Here is a 20,000-nt window from a genome sequence, read left to right as displayed (position 1 = left end):
ACTAGAGAGTAGATGAAGGTGATAATAAGCACTAGTGTATAGAGTGTGGCTTCTTGTCAAGCAACCTGCAGCAAGGCAGGTCAGTTGAGAGAGCGCCCCAATGAGGTCTGTGTCTCCCATTTGAACCAGAAGATCTGCCACTCCCCCTTTCCTGTCCATAAATCTGGATGTAATAAAAGACTCAAACCCTAGACACAGATGGACCCTCCCTGTCCCAGGTGTATGTCGTAAAGTTCCCGGGACACAGATCATTGGGCTGCCCTTTCCGTAACACCCTGGTTGTAAAGATAACCAGCTTACCAAGGCAATTAGCCCCCTAAACATTTTGAGTGTTCATGACGATGGGTATATTTGATATCCCTTAAAGCACTACTGTTACGCCTCTAAGCCTAAACAGGAAAAGGCTGTTATGTAACGGCAGAGCCGGGCACACCGCTACGCTACGGGGTGGGATGAGTTCCGATGGAGACCAGGCCCAGTTCAGCCTCCAGGTCCAGTTCAGCCTCCAGGCCCAGTTCAGCCTCCAGGCCCAGTTCAGCCTCCAGGCCCAGTTCAGCCCCCAGACCCAGTTCAGCCTCCAGGCCCAGTTCAGCCTCCAGACCCAGTTCAGCCCCCAGACCCAGTTCAGCCCCCGGGCCCAGTTCAGCCCCCAGACCCAGTTCAGCCTCCAGACCCAGTTCAGCCTCCAGGCCCAGTTCAGCCTCCAGACCCAGTTCAGCCTCCAGGCCCGGGAGGCTACATACTGCATGTTTGCTCTTCCTTCTCTGAACATGGCAACAGCCAGAAGAGGCTAAACAATAGCCTTCTAACAGAAATCAAGAGAGAGAGAGAGAGAGAGAGAGAGAGAGAGATTTTCTCCTGTGAGTGAAATGAGAGAGCATTATCACTCTCTGTCCCTTAGGAGACTGAAGTGTGACTGTCTCTAACCAAAAGAAATGAGGTCTGTGGCTCTCTGTCTCTCCACACACACACACACACACACACACACACACACACACACACACACACACACACGCACTCACACACACGCACTCACACACACGCACTCACACACACGCACTCACACACACGCACTCACACACACACACACACACACACACACACACACACACACACACACACACACACACACACACACACACACACACACGCACTCACACACACACACACACACACACACATACTCACTCACACACTCACACCTCTCCTCTCCCACTACAGTGGCGTGTCAGCAGGTTAGATCAGCACACAGGGAGTTGGGGTCTCAAGCCGCTGTCACAGTGACCTGCTTAGTAACACACCCACCAGCGGTGACCTCTGACCTCCTGCTCGTGCCTGCTGGGGTTCAGGAGCACGGCGGGCCACCCTCAATGTTCTTTTTTCGCCGCACTCTAGCTCTTCACGCCATAATTCATCCACGCCGAACAATGACTTTGAGCGGTTTCTAGGGATGGTTAACCAGGGCTCGGAGCAGAGAGAGACGGCGAGAAGAACAACACACTGCAGAGAATAATTCGCTTCAATCAGACACAAACTACCAAACAAACTTGTTTTAATTAATCCCAAGGAAACTTGCACTTTTCAGGCTTTATCGTTTGTAATTATAATTTAGCCTCACGGCTTAAAGTCGAGTTTACAGCGGACTGTGAAGCACTGGAGAGGAGGAGATCTCTTGGGACAGATACTGTCGCGCGCACACACACGCGCGCGCACACACACACACGCACACACACGCATACACACACACACACGCGTGCACACACAGCGCCAGGCAGGGCTTCTCAAACCAGCGTTTGGGTGGCTTTCTGCAGCTACTGTAATTGGCTTGGGGGCGTCTCCAGCACAAGGAGCTGCAGCCTGAAAATTGGTGTGTGGGTGAATGTTTGTGCGTGTATACGAGTGGGTGAGTCACTGTGTGTGTGTGTGTGTAGTAGTCTCCGTGCGGTGCATGCGTGTGTGTGTGTGTGTGTGTGTGTCTGCGGAAGTGCATTCACGGTGTGTAATTGCAAATGACAGTCCGATGCTGAGAGGAAGCGTGTAATGGAGAGAAGGGGGGTGTCAGTAAACAACCTCCCCCTCACTCTCTGTAATTGTGTACCACTGTTGTTTGTGTCACCAATTAAGAATCTGTCAATCTTTCTCTGTCAGTTAGCTGGCTCTACTGTCAATGAGCTCAGGAGGGGCCATTAAGAGCTAAACAATACGCCGCATAGCACGCGTTTGTCCAAAAAAAAGATATACAGAGCTCTCGATTCTGTTTGCTTTAGTAACGATAACTCAGTCGACTCTAAATACCTTTTACTCCTTGTTATGATATCTAGCGGATGGATTTATGAGCTCAGCGCCGCGGATTGTGTACAAGACGGGAGTGAAGCGGCGCGGTGAACTGGTAATGTCTCCGACAGCCATCTGGCCTCCAGAACCGGGGGAACAAAGAACCCAGACGAGGTTCTTCTGGGCCGTTGGGAGGCTACATTTATTACTCTTTCTGTTTGTTCGTCTCAGTCAGCCAAAGATCGACTAATTTTTCATTGTGAGGCATAAACAGATGAATAGTTTAGAAAATCGGAATTTGAGTATTCTGCAGCTCTGATGCTATAAATGGGTGTAAAGATTCCAAAACCGGGCAAACAAGGGATTGAGCAGGATAATGGATATGGTTATACAACGATGAAAGGCCAATGTCATTTATTGAACTACAAGAAAAGTATGATATTTCTTCACGGCACCTCTAGGTTTTAACAAATGAGGAATGTTATGTTTTTCAAAGCCACTCACTTTCTCAGACCCCTCTCTCAAGACGTTACAGTGAAACGCACTGTATCTATGCTACATATATCCTGTTTCTATCCTATAACCTGTTTGTAGAGAAGTCACCCGAGTCCTCGGAGGATAAGCTTAAGAGCTGGAGGCTAGACTGACGGGATGAAATCTCTGAAGAACAATGGTTTGCCTGAAGGCTGAAACGCAAACAATTAACACATGGCTTACGTTGCTACAGTCCAACTGACATATACCATATATACCCCATCAAAATGACAATGACATCACTTTAATCCCAGCGCGCCAGACACATGCTTCAAGTGGAACGATGCTACATTAAAGGAACAGTTCTTCATTGCTTTTGGGAATGTGACGTGGTCAAGAGTTGGGCGTTTGGAAGGGGGTTCTTGACATGGTTAGATAAGAAAACTGAGAATCCCTTGTTTGCCAAGGTTGTGCATCCATGGGTATTTATCAGTGATTTCATTATTAAGAAGAGTGAACGTGCGCTAATAGACTGCCCCTCTGGCTAAGAGAGTGAAAGCCATGGGATGGAAGAATGTGAACAAACCAAGTACAGTATGAATCGATTAAGGATGTCATCATGTGTTGCTATGGAGAGACTAGCATACATTACTAAGGGAATGATGGATGTTTTTGAAAATAGCTGGGGGAGCTTCATGTTTTTGAAACAAAATGTTGGTAATGATCAATAAAGCCTGGGGTGAGGGTGGGGCAACGGAAATATGCCGACAAACTGTGTTCTTCAAGATGTCTTTACATTGTAATTACAATGTTTTTACTTACTTGTCAATCCGTTTGATGGTGTACTGTATTTGCTGCCAAGACTGACCATTTTATTCTATTACATTAGGCTCTGGCTGTTTGCATATAATTGGAAAACCTCAAAAATACTTTAAAAAAGAAAGAAAGAAAAAAAAACAGAAAAAATATCCAAAAACCATGATACATAGACATAAATCATGTCTGTTTCTAATCCAACCAAATCTGATATTAGTGGACTGTAACCAAGCAACCCTCCCAGCACTTTAGATTTCCAGAGCTACTCCAGCGTTAAGAAGGGTTGGGCTATTTAACTACTGTACCTAATGTAATTACATTGAAACGAGGGGGCTTATGCAAGTGGAGAGACGGCTACATAGATCTAAACGCCAATTCTGCCTGTTAAGGACGTAAATGTACTGTACTTACTATCCTGTCAGAGAGCAACGACACCGGTTGTTCATCACGCTGTTATTCCATAACGCCGCCATCTCCCGTCACGTTCCCCCTCCCTCTCTCTCTCTCCTTCTCCTTCCCTCTCTCCCCTCATACAGAGAGACAAGCGCCGTTGTAGAGGAAGAGGCTGAATTCCTACTGTTTATCTAGTCATCTGATCAGAGCGGCCGGTCATGTGTTTGAGCAGCGCTCGGCAGTAAAAGCGCTCAGCCAAACCCTGCGCCGCTGCCCGCTCGGCTCTGCAGCTCTGCGACGGGACACGTCGACTTAGTCAGACTTCCCACTCCACAAAGTCAGACTTCCCACTCCAGACTTCCCACTCCACAAAGTCAGACTTCCCACTCCAGACTTCCCACTCCACAAAATCTATCTTCAATAACACGCCACCTCCGATCCAGACAAAACACGGCTTCTCTCTCTCTCTCTCTTCTTTCTCTGCCCACTTCTCTCAGTGAGGCCTTCTGTGCTCTCAAGAGGTATTGCCCAGGGAGTGTGCAGAGAGGGGCAGAGTTTCAGTGAGAGGGGAGATCTGTCAGTTTTGGCGAGCGTTAGTCTCAGTGTGCCAATGTCGTTACTAAGGGGGGCTAATTTTAGCTATCCAGGCGAGGATGGTACGAAGTCACGTTCTGCGTTCTGGAGCGAAGGTCAACAGTTTAATTGGAAGTGCAAATTGCATTCACAAGCATGGATCCCCACAGTGGATTCAGCCATGGTTACAGAGAATGTGTCGGAGTGTGTGTGTTCTTCTCAGCTGACAGAGAAGTGTGTATTTCTAAAGTAGGCAGTGTATGAGGTGTGTGTGTGTATGTATTTCTAAAGTAGGCAGTGTATGAGGTGTGTGCGTGTGTGTGTTCTTCTCAGCTGACAGAGAAGTGTGTATTTCTAAAGTAGGCAGTGTATGAGGTGTGTGTATGTATTCCTAAAGTAGGCAGTGTGTGTGTGTGTGTGTGTGTGTGTGTGTGTGTGTGTGTGTGTGTGTGTGTGTGAGAAAGAGGGATGTGCACTTACAGGGGATGGAGGAATTTAAAAAGGAGCACATAATGGCTTTTCGTTTCACTTGCCGAGTATTTTTAGAGACACATCTACAGTATGTCACGCCAGCAAGTTTGTACACGGCGTTCACTCACGAAAGGTTGAGCTCAGACACTAGACAACGTGCCCATCAGCTGGACTAATTCTGCAAAATGTTTGGCAAAGACGGCAAATATCGACTTGATTCATCAATTGGCAACCCCGTGTGCTTGTGGGTGAGCGACTCCCGTCTGTTCTCCGGGTTTCTCACGATCCCGGGCCGGCCCTCGTCTGAACCCAGCTGGCGCCGTAAATCGGACACTCCACAGGCATCTGGGGCTGATCTGCAGCTGCGCACATGGTTCCTGGATCTCGCTCGGTTACTTCGGCGTCATTCAAGTTTACCGCCGGTGTGTCCAGGGGACACGCGTGTTCAGCGTTACGTCAAGGGCCGCTTGCGAGCGAGCGATGCCAGAGAACGCCGCGCACACCAGTCAGGCATTGGGAAGCGCCAAGCTGTTCCCTTGACGTGGCTGGATGTTTTATTTTCCCACGCACAAGGGAAGGGAGGTGCCGGCAGAAAGACTGGATGAGAATGAGAACCGAACCTGATGTCCTTCCTTGTTCCTGTTGAAAAGCTGAAATCAATTGTGTTCCACCTACGCAGGTCCTTGACAATGGCTGCTACTTGACAACATCGGGTTCCACACACCACCCATAGTCAACAGGGATTTGGATTTCATAGGCTGACAGAATTACATAGGGCTGTTTCCACAACATTTCCTCACAAGAAAGAGTTTTTTCATAACAACTGTATTAATATACATAGGACTTAAGATGGATACTAGGAAAACAACATGACTCCCTGTCTGAATAAAGGTTAAATGAAAAACAAATACGGATGACTAATACCTGTAGGTAGACCTGTCAGAAAACCAGATATCCTGTAACAATAATTACATAATCGTCAAACCACTTTCTTTCTTTTTTTTTTAAACCGCAATTATGCATTCTTCCCCCAGAAAAAAACACTTTAGAACCTAACGAAGTTAGCAAGTAACTAAACCAAACCAGAGACTCTGGTCTGGGAGCTGGGACTCAACCCTCCTCTCTGCTCAGGTTACAGTATATCTCTCTTTCACAGTATCTCTCTCTTTCACAGTATATCTCTCTTTCACTCACTTTGTTGAAGTGTAGTGTTGAAGTGAAGTGTTGTAGAAAACAGTAGCAAGTAGCAGGAATAGGCATACTGTAGTTTCCCTGTATGTTTTTAACGCCACTGCTCAAGAACCTTTCTGCTACCTAGAAACCTCCCGCCAGGGCATGCTTTGCAAACGCACCCAAAAACTAAAAGAAATCTCTATTAGGTCCTGCACTCAACTCTTTTGTTTTTCCTTTAGAAAATTATATTGTTAATCACAATTATTTCTCAGACAATCGTTAAGCAAAATTTGTAATTGTTACAGCCCTACCTGTAGCTGGCAGACGTATAATGTTATTACACAGGTATCACAATTCAAATGTTTATGAATGATCTGGTATGGAGAAGAGAAAGAGTAGGCCTCCGATCCTAGGTCAAATGAGACAAGCTAGTAGAGAGATCGCTAGCAGCGAGTTTACGAGCTGACGAGGTGTTGGCAGTTGTGAGATGTTGCTGATTAGAGTCATCTTAGCTAAAACCATTGCAGCGCTAGCTGGCTTGCTACAGTAGCGATTGACGAGGTTGGTATGCGGTTGAGACGAGATCAGGTTGGATTAACAGGGGCCGTGAGAACGCAGCACTGGATGATTTCAACCACATGGAAGTCGGAGCCGCGAGCGTGCGAGTCACTAGTAGAGAGAGGGGACAGGTCGAGGGGACCGTGAGCCGGAAAGCACATGATGTCAGCAGGAGAGAGATTTTATTATCTGATTTAGGAAGAGGAATTCTCCATTAGGAAGCAGTGGAGGGAGATCCGTATGTCTGTATGGGAGACACTGGAACCTACCAGTTCAGCGTGAAGGCCTTCTTCAGAGGAAGAAGGTCATGTCTTGGCCTGTAGAAACAGGAAAAAAAAGACAAGAGAAAGGAGAACTTAATATTCAGACGCCAGGATCTTGATGTATTTGGCTGATGCTGGGTTTAAATCCTATCCTATGGACACGCCGTCCTCAGAAGATGGAGAGGAGGCAGACAGACACATACCTCAGCCCCTCTCTCTCCCCCTGCCAAGCAGAACACACAGTAAATTATGATATCTAGTGAGGGCAGCATAACAGGCTCTGCTCATCTGCCTGGCTACAACAATAAGCACAGCAACAAATGCTGTGACTCAACATGTTTCCGAACAACGGCACTATTGTTTGGCAGAAAATGGCGATCTGTCCGTCTGTCTAGGTGACGTTCCGCGTCTGGAGGGCTGCCCTTGGACGAGGAGAGGGCCGGGAGGAACGCTGATAAAAACTTGATACCTCGGTCAAAACAAAAGGACAAGAGAGATGAACTCATGCATACCAGACTTTCCTGAAAAGCAACACGATCCAAGTGTTGATATCTGTGACGTATGACTACCTAGTCTATGTGAGTGAGTGAGTCAGTGAGTGAGTGGGTGGGTGAGTGGACAAGCTATTAAGCAAGCGGCAAAAGTGATAAATGCAAGGTCGCTGGTTCAAGTGACGCTCAAGTTAGCCCTAGGCCACAGCTTTGCTGCAACATGACAGCATGAAAACAAAGAAATCCTTCCCGAACACACAAAGATACTGTACAGTAACGTTGGATTCATGGAGGGGTCATAATCACCATTACAAAACCTTCTAAAGACAACAACCCTTGGGCTATGTGTGTATGTGAGTGAGAGAGAGAGAGAAAGAGAGACACACTGTGTTTTGCGGACATGAAGGGAACATGTTTATAAACAACCATGCAGTCAAAGCCATTGGAGCCCAATACAACGTCACAAAGTGCTTACTGGTCAAAAAATGTTATATATTGTGCCATAAACTATTAATAATCTTTATTTTACTGAGACAATATCACATTTCTGTCACCCAAGATGAAGATATAAAAATGAATGACTGGGGGAAATATGATGCAGCCTGTTTTTAACAAAAGCCTATAGCTTAGGCCTATGCAGTTATACCATGTCTCCTGAGTCCTGATTCTAATTCCCTTCCATTTATTTTGCCTCTGAGTTGCAAACAGAAAATGTGACAAGAGGCTATTAATTTTCTCTGCCAGTTTGTTTCAACCAGTCCTTTGATGTTGAGAGGGGAAAGAAAGTTGCACATCAAAACAATATTGGACTCTCTATGAGACATCAGACCCATTCCATAAATTTTGGTCGCTTCAAAACCAGACCATGAAACTCAATTCTATTCTAAACCCATAGCTTTAAACCAACCATCCGCAAACAGCAGCCAATCACTCGAACAATATTTGCAGTGACTGTGGCTTGTTGCCCACTACCTCTCTCTCCTCTCCTGACACGATTCATATCTAGTTTTTTCCTTGCTCCACTACATGAAGCATAACGATCAGATATTGTTGCTTGCAGATATTCAGCCAGGCTGAATGCGATTAGTGATTCTGGTGGAAGCTGCTCTTCTGACGAATGACCAATCTTCCTCCTCTCACAGTCACCAGCAGCACACCTCCAGTAGCAGCCGTCAAATACAGACGGTGCTTCCATTTGTCACCTCAAAGCAATTTTTGTCTCTTCACACATACTGTGTCGTTCCATCAGAAACCTTCACTGGTGCCAGAAGAGGAGGGAGAGGGAGACCAGTGTGAGCAACACACCGCAATAGAGACCAGAGCTGGTGCACAGAGACACAGAGCAGTTTCTATCAACCAAAACACTCGATCTGGGAAGGTCACATCTCCACTATAATCATTACAGATTCATGATAGATGGCACCTTATATAATGGGTACATTATGTACAATGTGCTGCAGGGTTTCCGGCAGCTCATAATCTGCCTGTTCAATGGCCAATGAGCAAGCTGAATTGGTATTTAAACTGAACTCATAACGATTACCACCTTACCCTCTGGTCCGAACCCCCCCCCCCCCCCCCCCCCACACACACACGGTTAGCCTTTAAGCTTCTTAACACACCTCTATTCATCAAACTGCTTCACAGTGTAGGTTTTAAAGCCACAGGTAGAGGATTATATTTGTGCAAGGGAGGGTAATGTTTGACTCTGTAATCACCTCTTATGTCAGTGACGGTGTCAATAACCCAAAACTGAACTGGGAGCAGAAAGACAAAACATTGAAGGGATCTAGAGATCCAAAGACATAGCCTACTTGTCTCTTTCCTGAGTGGACCTAACTTATGATACTTTATTCCCGTATACATATGACTGTTGCGAAAACCGGAATAGGGCAGAAGTGTCCTTTAACTAATGTTACGAATCGGGATTAGAAACTGATATCAAATGCAATCCAAAGTGACCATCGGCATCAAAACGCCTGAGGTCAGTTCGACCTCAAGACAGCCTATAGGATCGTAAAGCGTTCAAGATCAAACAACATGCTCTTTATTGCATATCAACACAAGGGTTGCGTGTCTAATGTGTGCTCTGGTCGAATGCTCCCCAAAGATGTATCATGGGCGTTCAAACGTTTGCGCTGCACGTATAGAGACCGCACACGCGTACGAGAATCCAGAAGAACAGGTGGCATAGGCCAACATCTTTGAGCTCGCAGATGATGGAAGCTCAGAGTAAGAAAACACAACAATAAAATAAGTCATTTACCCTCATATACGCAACATTGATAGTCATGATTATAGACAACACATCACACCGGACGATCTGGACATTAACGCTCTAACCATAAGCCGACTTTATACTTTGTTGTCCTAAAAAATATAGGCTATAGCCTATATGAATACGGCACATGCATGCAGCACTTAACGCTAGCGTAACGTTAGCTATCAAGCTGCATGTATGCTTCCCTACCGCCTATACAACTGTAGCCTACAATATGTTATTAATCTTTATAGTTGAACAGTCTGTTTGGTTAAGCAACGTTACGTTAGTTCACCTACATCAGTTAGCTAGAGAAGCTAGCAAATGGTGCATCCACAGACAGCGTGCCAGTTGAGTTCAGTGGCAGATGAGGCCAGCTGGCTGTGTCTCTGCGCCGTGTCCTGTCTGAACTAGCTCTAACGTGAGCTGCCGCGGCGAGAGAAACAGCAATATTATCCATACATTTGCTATGTTTTGAAAGCTGCCGCTGAATAGGGTCACCCTCCATTGTCGGGAAGAAGCTGAATGCACGCAGGTTGCTTCACTATGAGCCCGTGTGAAAACGCTCACGTTAGCGTTTCGCTACCATCTCAAATCTGTAATAGTCGCTTTATCGTGGCCGATATGAAGAATGTGGGCTGATCTGACGGTGGAGTTGAGGATCCCGTTGGGTTCAAAACCACCTTTGCAGCCCAACATTAACATTGCCGCTACAATACACGCTATGCCCAGCCACCTCTCTCCAAAAAGATCTCAAATCTGTCCGATTCGTGCAAAAGAGCGTGCAGCAGAGTAATTCGATGCTTCACTTGCGTCTAAAAGACAGAAATATTGCATTTTCCTTACGTGAAATTGTGGTCGAGACCGGGGCGGATTAAATCCGATGTGAAAATGATGCTTGCAGAGGCTGGGCCGGGATTTTCTCTCTCCTGCTTCCAGCTGCTCTATCTACCTCCCTCTCTCTTTATCCGTCCCTCCCAAACAACCCTCGCCTCTTGTACCACCCGCCCTCCAGTGGAGAATGGCCCGCTGCTACAGAACGATGGAACCCTCTTCCCTCTCTGCCGAGAGCGCGCGCACGCGTTGTGTGTGTGCAGACGTGCACGCGTGTGTATATGCGTACGGGAGTGTGTGTTCAGATGGTTATGGGGTGGTCCTGGGCGGTGAGTCATCGAGTCAGTCCCCCTCCCCACATCGTAGTAGGCCTACTGTGTATGGTATATAGGGTATATAGAGCCTAGGCTGGCGGAAGATCGAGTGCTGTCTTATCATATTAATTCATTCAAAATTAGCATGGATGGCACTTAAATATAGGCCAGCACAATAACACAGGAGTTGGATTTCAGTTGTTAGATTTCAATGGTGTGTGTGTGTGTGTGTGTGTGTGTGTGTGTGTGTGTGTGCATGCGTGTGCATGTGTGTGTGTGTGTGTGTGTGTCTACAATTAATGAAGCAATATACATGTAGCCTAGTTCGGTAGATCAACTCAATAAATGTTTAGTTCAATAACTTTCTAGTTGAGATTCAAAAACTATGAATTTTTGCACCGTTTTTGAAAATATAATGAAACTAGGAATGGTGCTCGGAGAGCATAAGACATCCACTGTATAGCTCTGTGCAGGTAGGACATGGCTGGTAATGCTGCATTAATTAGGTCGAGAGTTTTATGCTTGTCCAAACCCAATGTCTCTGTGACCTTCCCATGTCGAGATATGTCTGTTTCAGTCCTGTGTAATCCTGCTAACAAACAAACAAACGAACAAACCAATAAACCAATAAACAAACACACCACCGAAAACATTACCTCTCGCTCTGCGCTGTCGCTGGGCGGAGGTAATGATATGGAAGCTGTTGGAAGCTTGTACTACTTAAGCACCCTTTGTTTAGCTGGGTAGAGTGTGTTTAAATGTGGGAAAAAATGTGAAAGTTCATACCAGCTGACTCAACAAGGCAATGTTCAGAATGTTGAGGTTAACTGTGTCCATGAAAGTTTATAAGTATTTGGGGATAATGAAATGTGCAATGCAAAGTTATACAAATTGCCATTTTCATGGCTCTACACAAAAATGAACTGTCTTTTTTTGGAGCTCATGGACTAGTACTGTACATCTACTCAGAATGAAGCGTTCAACCATCAAACAAAGAGTCGGAACGCTTAACTCACTCATCCATCAGCCCCCCCCCCCCCCCCCTCTCCCCAGCAAGGGTCCGGAACTCTCCACAGCTGCCCCCCCCCCCCACACACACACACTGCAACATAGCCTCTCACCATCCTAGAAAAGGATGTGACAGAACCCCTGTAGAGTTGCGGGACCAGACTCTGTCTCCCCATGCTGAAGTTGATCAGCTGTCCCTGGTGTTCACTGACATCTTCAACACCTCAGTAGAGACATGCCATGTACCGTACCAGCCTGCTTCAAGACCATCATCCCCATCCCCAAGGAGACAAAGATCACTGGCCTAAATGACTACAGGCCTGTCGGCCTGACCTCTGTAGTAATGAAGGTCTTTGAGCGCCTTGTTCTGCTGCACCTCAAACCCATCACAGACCCACTCCTGGACCCTCTGCAGGTCGTCTACAGAGCAAACAGGTCTGTGGACGACGCAGTAAACATGGCCGTTCACTACATTGTATAGCATCTGGAACATGCAGGCACCTACGCCAGGATCCTGTTTGTGGACTTCAGCTCTGCTTTCAACACCATCCTCCCGCCCACACCGGAGTACGTGCTCTCTCAGCTGCACTTGCCTGACTCTCCCTGCAGGTGGATCACCAACTTGCTGTCCGACAGGAAACAACACATGTAGCTGAAAACATCTCCGACAACAAACACATCTCCGACTCCAGGTCCATCAGCACCAGCTCCCCCCAGGGCTGCGTCCTTTCCTCCCTACTCTTCTCCCTGAACACCAACAGCTGCACCTCCAGCCACCAGTCTGTCAAGCTCCTGAAGTTTGTGGACGACCCTCATCGGACTCATCTCCGAGGGAGACAAGTCCACCTACAGGTGGGAGATCGACCAGCTGCTGTCCTGGTGTGGCCAAAACAACCTGGAGCTCAATGCTCTCAAGACAGTGGAGATGATTGGAGACTTTAGAAAGAAACCAGCCCCTCCTCCCTCCCATTACACTGAATGACACCAGTGTCCACCGTTGACTCCTTCTGCTTCCTGGGTACCACCATCTCCCGCGACCTATAATGGCAACTAAACACCAGCTACCCTTACGAAGAAGGCACAGCATATGAAGTACTTCCTGAGGCCGCTGAAGAAATTTGGACTACTAAAGAGATTGATGGTACTCTTCTATACCTCCATCATCAAGTCCATCCTCACCTCCTCCATCACCATCTGGTAGTCTGCCACTACAGCCAAGGACAGGGCCAGACTGCAGCGCGTCATCCGATCCACTGAGAAGGTGATCGGCTGGAAGCTGCCCACCCTCCTGGCCCTGCACAGCTCCAGGACCCTGAAGTGGGCCAGGAAGATGGCGGCTGACTCCTCCCACCCCGGCCATAATCTCTTTGTGCCACTCCCCTCAGGCAGAAGACTGCGGCCCATCAGGACCACATCTGCACGGCACGGAGGCAGCTTCTCACACACGGACATCGGCCTCATCAACAAGGCTTGTGTCCCCCTACCTCTGACTCTTTTTTTTTTTTTTTTTTTTTAAAGTTAAACTTCTTCTTTGCACTGTCCTGTCTTTGCAGTGTCCTGTCTCGTCCCTGCACCCTGTCCAATGTTGTCTCCGTATTATGCACCACGACCAAAAGCAAATTCAACAAATGTAGAAAAACTGCATGGCAATAAAACAAATTCTGATTCTGAAACACTACACACTAGGTAAACGCTACACACTAAGTAAACACTAGGTAATACACACTAGGGAAACACTAGGTAATACACACTAGGTAAACACTGGGTAATACACACGAGGGAAACACTAGGTAATACACACTAGGTAAACACTAGGTAATGCACACTAGGTAAACACTAGGTAATACACACTAGGTAAACACTAGGTAATATAGGTAAACACATATGTAAACACTAGGTAATATAGGTGAACACTAGGTAATAAAGGGGAACACTAGGTAATATAGGTGAACACTAGGTAATATAGGTGAACACTAGGTAATATAGGTGAACACTAGGTAATATAGGTGAACACTAGGTAATATAGGTAAAGAGGTAAACTAATTTATAGTAACACTAGCTGCATCACCACTGTTTTCAAGAGGGAAAAGACAACTTGTGATTGCAGTATTGCACAATGACATTCAAGTTACATTTGGATTGGAAAAGAGGTCCCACATACTGTGAGGCCCACAACGGTAAATGGACTGCACTTATATAGCGCCCTCGCTCAAAGTGCTTTACAATGAAGGCCTCTCATTCACCTTTCATTCATCCATTCACACACACATTCAGACACTAATGGTGGCAGCTGTCATGCAAGGTGCTAGCCTGCTCATTGGGAGCAATTTAGGGTTCAGTGTCTTGCCAAAGGACCCCTCCTACATGTCGTTCAGGACCAGGGATTCGAACCGCCGACCCTACGATCATTGGACGACCCGCTCTACCTCCTGAGCTACAGCCGGCTCTCGATACCTTAATATCCCAGAATACACTTCCTCTATGACATCACTCTCTCTTTAGAGCACATACAGTACAAACACACACACACTCACACACACGCACGCACAAACACACGTCCAAGTCATTCTCCTTCCAGCTCCTGGTGTGTTTCATTACAGCTCCCCTGTCCCCACGACAGATGGACAGAAATGGACACACACACAGCGATGTTCCTGGGAGGCCGGAGCTTGAGCGGCGAGGGGGGAGGCGTCACTGTTTATATAAGCTGCAAGAATCTTATTAAAAAAGTGACCCTCCTTCCTTCCGCCCTGCACCCAGTGTGGGGCTAATTAGCGGACTTCCTGGATGCTGGAATGCATCAAGGCTTCTGTGGTCGCAGATGTTGTCACAAGGTCTCAGATCTCCTGCTAGCTGGGCTAGTTCCGCAAGGACACGACAGGACGGGAGACATCTTTGTTCTTGGCACACAAACACGATTCTTCGCCACCTTCGGGAGGCTATTATCACCTGATGAAACTAAGACAGGGATTACGAGCGTATCTAGCTGTATCTGTGACACACCATGCTGGTATAGATGCCCGGCATGATGCAGAACCTCTAAGTGAGGCTTGTACCAGGATGTAAAAGATAGTAAAGGGATTATTAAGGTATAGGAACAGACCAAAGGTACCTTGCAGCAACCTGACAGTGGTGATGCTGGCCTCTACACAGAGGACGTACCTACACACAAACCGCATTGCACATTCAGTCTCAACCGGGGTCGTGACCCGGGCATGACCCTCGTCTGGAGCTCTGGGAGGTGTTCTAGTCTGCTGAAGCCCTCCCCTTCATAGCTGACAGCTCCTCAGCCCCCCAGGGCTTCATATCATCAGCACCACTTCATGGAAGCGGTGAACTGTACTGTACCTCATATGCTCTGGCTGTTATTGTTATGTAGACTAGAGGTAACTGTTACCTAGGAGATGAGGGGCCATGCCCCCCCCCCTCCTCCTCCCAACACATACATACAAACAAAATAGACAAACAAAAACAAACAAACATACAAACCAACACATATAGTACATGTACATACAAACCAACACATACATAAAAGCCAACATACAAACCAACACATACATGTACATACAAGTGAAAACACACACCATCCATGGAGGTTTGGCTCATGCTACAATGCTTATTGCACAAACAAGGATTGTTCAGTGTTTATGCGATGAGCATTGTAGCACAATCACAGAGCGCGTTCGCTTTCCAATGATTCTCTCTCTTTCCATCTCTCTGCCATCCTTCCCTTCTGACACCTTGCTAGTGTGTTCAGTCTCTGCTGCCTCACTCTGACTCTTGTTACTGTCCTGTGAATGAAACACCTCAGAGAACAGAGCCTTCATGCAGACAGCGGGGCTGCTCTGTCTTGGCAGCCTACTGCCTGCTGTTTGGGCCGATCGGTTGTGTTCAAACGCCAAAGATGTGCTGTATGCAGCCAACTGAATATACTGTAATGCCTTGTTAGAATAGAACGTGTATTTGCCTTGGGATTCTTGTCATCGCTCGTCCTTACAGTATCTTATCAGTACGTATCAGTTCCTCATTCCAGTCCTAGGTACAATACATAGCCATTTAAAGGTTCCCAGACTGGCAATTTACTATCCGCAGTCTATCAGTACAGTATCATCCTTATCTGCTTAGCCCATCCAATCATGGATGCCGGTGTCTGAGTCCATGATATACTATAGGCAGCAATCAAAACACACTCCAGAGTTTACTTACAGCAATGTACAATAGCCACGTTTATTACAAGCAAATTCCCTTTACACTCTATTCTATCATGATCTGTGGTTGTATCCTTTACGCCACACATTTACAACTCAAGAATGCACACACTTAAATTGATGAGCGGAGACTATTAAATAAAGTAGTTCCAAGACCAGACAAAAAAAAGAACAAAAACGAACAGTCTAGCGCTTTTATGAGACACATCTCAAATACTGCTTGTCACAAGCGTTACTCAGTAGTGGAACAGCAAAAGTGCACACGGTCTATTTAATAACAGACAGCTTCATAGAATACAGTGGCCATTTACGCATTGAGGCATTTCACATGTTCAACATCAAACAAGGCAAACCTATTCAAAGGCACAGGACTCTCACATCAATATGAATCGTCGTCTTTTTAAAATTGTACTGAAACCTCAGGTAATTCGGAACTTTAAAAACTATTTCAAATAAATCCATTGAAATAGTCTTTCTGACACCATATAATGATACGACCATGTGGTAAATGGCACTGTACAGGTTGGATGGTCACACTCTCACACTGACTCATCTGGGGGCTTGGATTGACATCATACTGTACTGTATATAGGACACACATCAGAGGAGGTGTGGCCCAACAGTAACAAGTTCCTGTTTGAGTTGATGCTCTCAGTATTGTTTTTTTTTTACACCGAAATTCAATGATCTTGTGAAACTGTTCAAATACTTAGAACAGTAATATAAGACTAAGACGCTACAGTAGATGGTTGTAGTGTCTTTAACGACGCCTGATCAAATATACAGTAAGAGTACTTGTTAGCATGCGGTCAACTACTTCCTGTGCGAACAGTAGTTACCGTTTCAGCTGAGGTCATAGTGTTTAAAACTATGGAACAACAGAAACCCATCCCTCATGACGAAAGGGCCCCAGGGTGACACCTTTTTACCAAGGGCCAACTATGTAAGGTATACAGCAGGGTGTGTAAGAGTGGAGGAGAGCACAATAGGGTGAGTTCAGGCTCTGAGAAGAGATAGGATCTCAGAGCAAACATCTTCTACACGTTTTCTCTACACAGGGTTAGTTATTTCTCTTTCCAATTTGTCCCGGCGGATCGTTGCGTGTGTGTCTGTGTGTGTCTGTGTGTGTCTGTGTGTGTTTGTGTCAAAGTCATTTTCTGTCTTTGCTGAGGGGCAGTAATTCTCCTTTTTCATTACAACATTCAAGTGGGTGTACAATGTAGGTCATCACTAATTAATCACTATAGTACTGTACATTCTGTACATGCAATCATGGGTCAAACGGTTCCGGTTCAGATTCATATAGTCAAGGGTCAGTGTTAACGGCTGTACACAAGAGGACAGATTTCCATGAATGTAATTTTCTGCTACAGAGCTAAATTTTACAATTGTTCAACAACAACATGCAGAAAAACACTTTCCTCACCTGGCAGAATTATTCATAAACAACCTCAACATCAACATGTTAAAAATAGTTTTAAAATTACAAAGAAAAACTAAAAAATAAGTACATGTGACTCGAACATGCCAATATCATACAAAGAAAATCATAGTAAAAATCATAGTAAAATCAAATCAAAGTATAGCAGCACAAAGTATAGCAACACAAAGGCCTACGGTTGTCAGGACGACGATTAAAAACCAAAACAAGCCACCAGTGCTTGTGGGTTGAAGTTAGTTCTGGAGAAAAAGCCTTCAGTGCAAATCCACAGGGAGCCATCTTAGCCTTTGACATACAGAAACGCAGGTTGGGTTTGCAGTGGTTCGGAGTGTCCTTCGCCAGGGACTGGCAATGCCATTCGGTCATGTTGCATACTCAATAAACTGCAACGAATCCAAGTCCCCTTGGTCGTAACCATGACCAATGTCATGGTATCTAGGTATTATATCATAGTAACAAGTTGATCTCTAAGTGCACACTGAGACCGAAATGTTGGCACCGATGACCAACCTATGCTACTGTCAACGTAGTGAGCGTTAAAAACATAAAAAAAGAAAAGTTTGTCTCTGTGCAATAGTTCAAGTAAGTTACCTCCTGCGCATAGTTAGTGCCTAGTTACACGTGTGTTATCCATACTCTACATGTCTGGTGGTCGTACTGTACCAAAATATCATAACCCATCTGGAGTTAAACAACATGACATACAAATGCTAAACAAGTATTTACACTGTCTGGACAGAACCACAGAGTATGGAACTGGTCACCTCTACTCACCCATGCAGAATCCAATCCTCCTATTAGTTTAAGTAGGGATGGAGCTACTGGAGGGAGGGGCCATACTGACCCCAGATCTGTGGTTGGGGGGAAGAACCTACTCCGATTCCAGAGCCACCAATCAGAAAGGCCCGGTTAGGAGGAAGGGGGGGAGAGGTTTAGTCTCTAAAGGGGCGTGTCATAGACGCGCTCTGAGGCGCCGTCCTCCGTGTCGTCCTCCGACTGCGACGTCTTGTGGTTGAGCCTCTCGGCCGTCGAGGAGATGGAGAGGTTGCCGTGGGGACTGTCGCCGCTAGGCCTGGTCTTGCCGCTGTCCTGCACAAACTCCTGGATCTCCACGGGCAACCGGCGGAACTTGTCCTGGTACTCCTGGTCCAGCTCGCTCTGCAGCTGTGGAAAGAACACACACACACGTAAGACTGAGTCTACAGAACCAACCAGGCCTGCAGAACACACGCATCTTAGAGTGGGTCTACAGAACCAACAAACCCAGGCCTGTAGATACTGCTGCACCATGTGGGGTTATATGAGGTCACGTCTCTTATCAATGACAACCTACTTGTCTTGTTCTTGTTTTGCACATCTTTCATACAATAGGCTACTTGTTAACAAAAGGTGTGTCACACAAAGCTCTCATCCCACGGATAGAAAGAGTGAGAGTAACTTTTTCTCCCAGGCACACGATGCCCCCAATGATTACAGAAGACAGAATTGTATTCATTCATTCTGATCCAATAATTGCTTTTATGCTGATTGCACTGTTTAACTAACTCGCTGGCTCTCTGGGGAGAGCCATAATTAAAAGAAAGTACAGTAGCAATGATGGATGGTGACGGAGACTCCGCCCTCCCCCTAGTCAGCGCTCAGAGGGAAGGAGAGGTTTATTCGGGGGGGGGGCTCTGATCCCACCGTGGTTTCACGCACGTCTGAAGCCGAAAGCGTGGAGTCCGGTTTATCGACTGGCCGTCGTTCATGTCATTGTCTAAACAAACAACCTGCAGTGGTCAGTCTGATCGTTATGACGGGGCTTCCAGGACTTGAGTAAACCTTTATACCCAGACAGCAATCCAATCAGGGCCATATACAGGCCAGATCTGGCACTTGTGGCTTAGTTCCGGCCCATATATGGCCCAGATCCGCTTGCTATCTGGGTAAAGGCCTGAGGTACTGCTATACCTCAGTTCCATCACTGCCAGCGTCCAGTCTCGGAGATGCACCCCAACGTTCGTCAGCGGAAGAGGTCAAAGGTGGACAGAGGTGGGGCGGCTGTGGCTCAGTGGTAGAGCAGGTCGTCCAGTGATCGTAGGGTCAGCGGTTCGAATCCCGCCTCCTCCTGTCCACATGTCGAAGTGTCCTCGGGCGAGACACTGAACCCTAAATTACTCCCAATGAGCAGGTGAGCACCTTGCATGGCAGCTGCCACCATTGGAGTGTGAATGTGTGTGTGAATGGATGAATGAGAGGCTGTTGTAAAGAGCTTTGGATAAAAGCGCAATATAAGTGCAGTCCATTTACCATTTTGTCAAAACTGTCACGCACGGGCAAAACTCCTAGTGACTTCGTCGCCGTCGTGTCGACCTTCTCTAGAGGGTACAGCATCTGGCGTCTCGACCGGGTGTGAGCGAGTGTGTTATTGAAGACAGTCGCACCGCTGCCAGAGGAACTCTTGTGCGAG

At 46.5% G+C, this 20,000-nt stretch overlaps 1 protein-coding gene across 1 annotated transcript in view; it reads right to left on the bottom strand.

Moving 5' to 3' along the window:
• Positions 1-18,490: 18,490 nt before the first annotated feature.
• LOC311310595 (uncharacterized protein) overlaps positions 18,491-20,000 on the bottom strand; it is a gene marked incomplete at both ends in the record, with an annotated part of 89,611 nt that continues 88,101 nt past the window's right edge. The window contains one exon of the mRNA XM_084440105.1: positions 18,491-18,715. Coding sequence (XP_084296231.1) covers positions 18,491-18,715 — 225 coding nt within the window. The remainder of the gene's footprint in view (positions 18,716-20,000) is intronic.

The sequence above is a fragment of the Borostomias antarcticus genome (assembly GCF_949987555.1).
Source record: "Borostomias antarcticus genome assembly, chromosome: 6".
NCBI classification, from domain to species: Eukaryota; Metazoa; Chordata; class Actinopteri; order Stomiiformes; family Stomiidae; genus Borostomias; species Borostomias antarcticus.
Note: the sequence above shows the minus strand (reverse complement) of the source record. Positions and strands in the feature narration are given on the sequence as shown.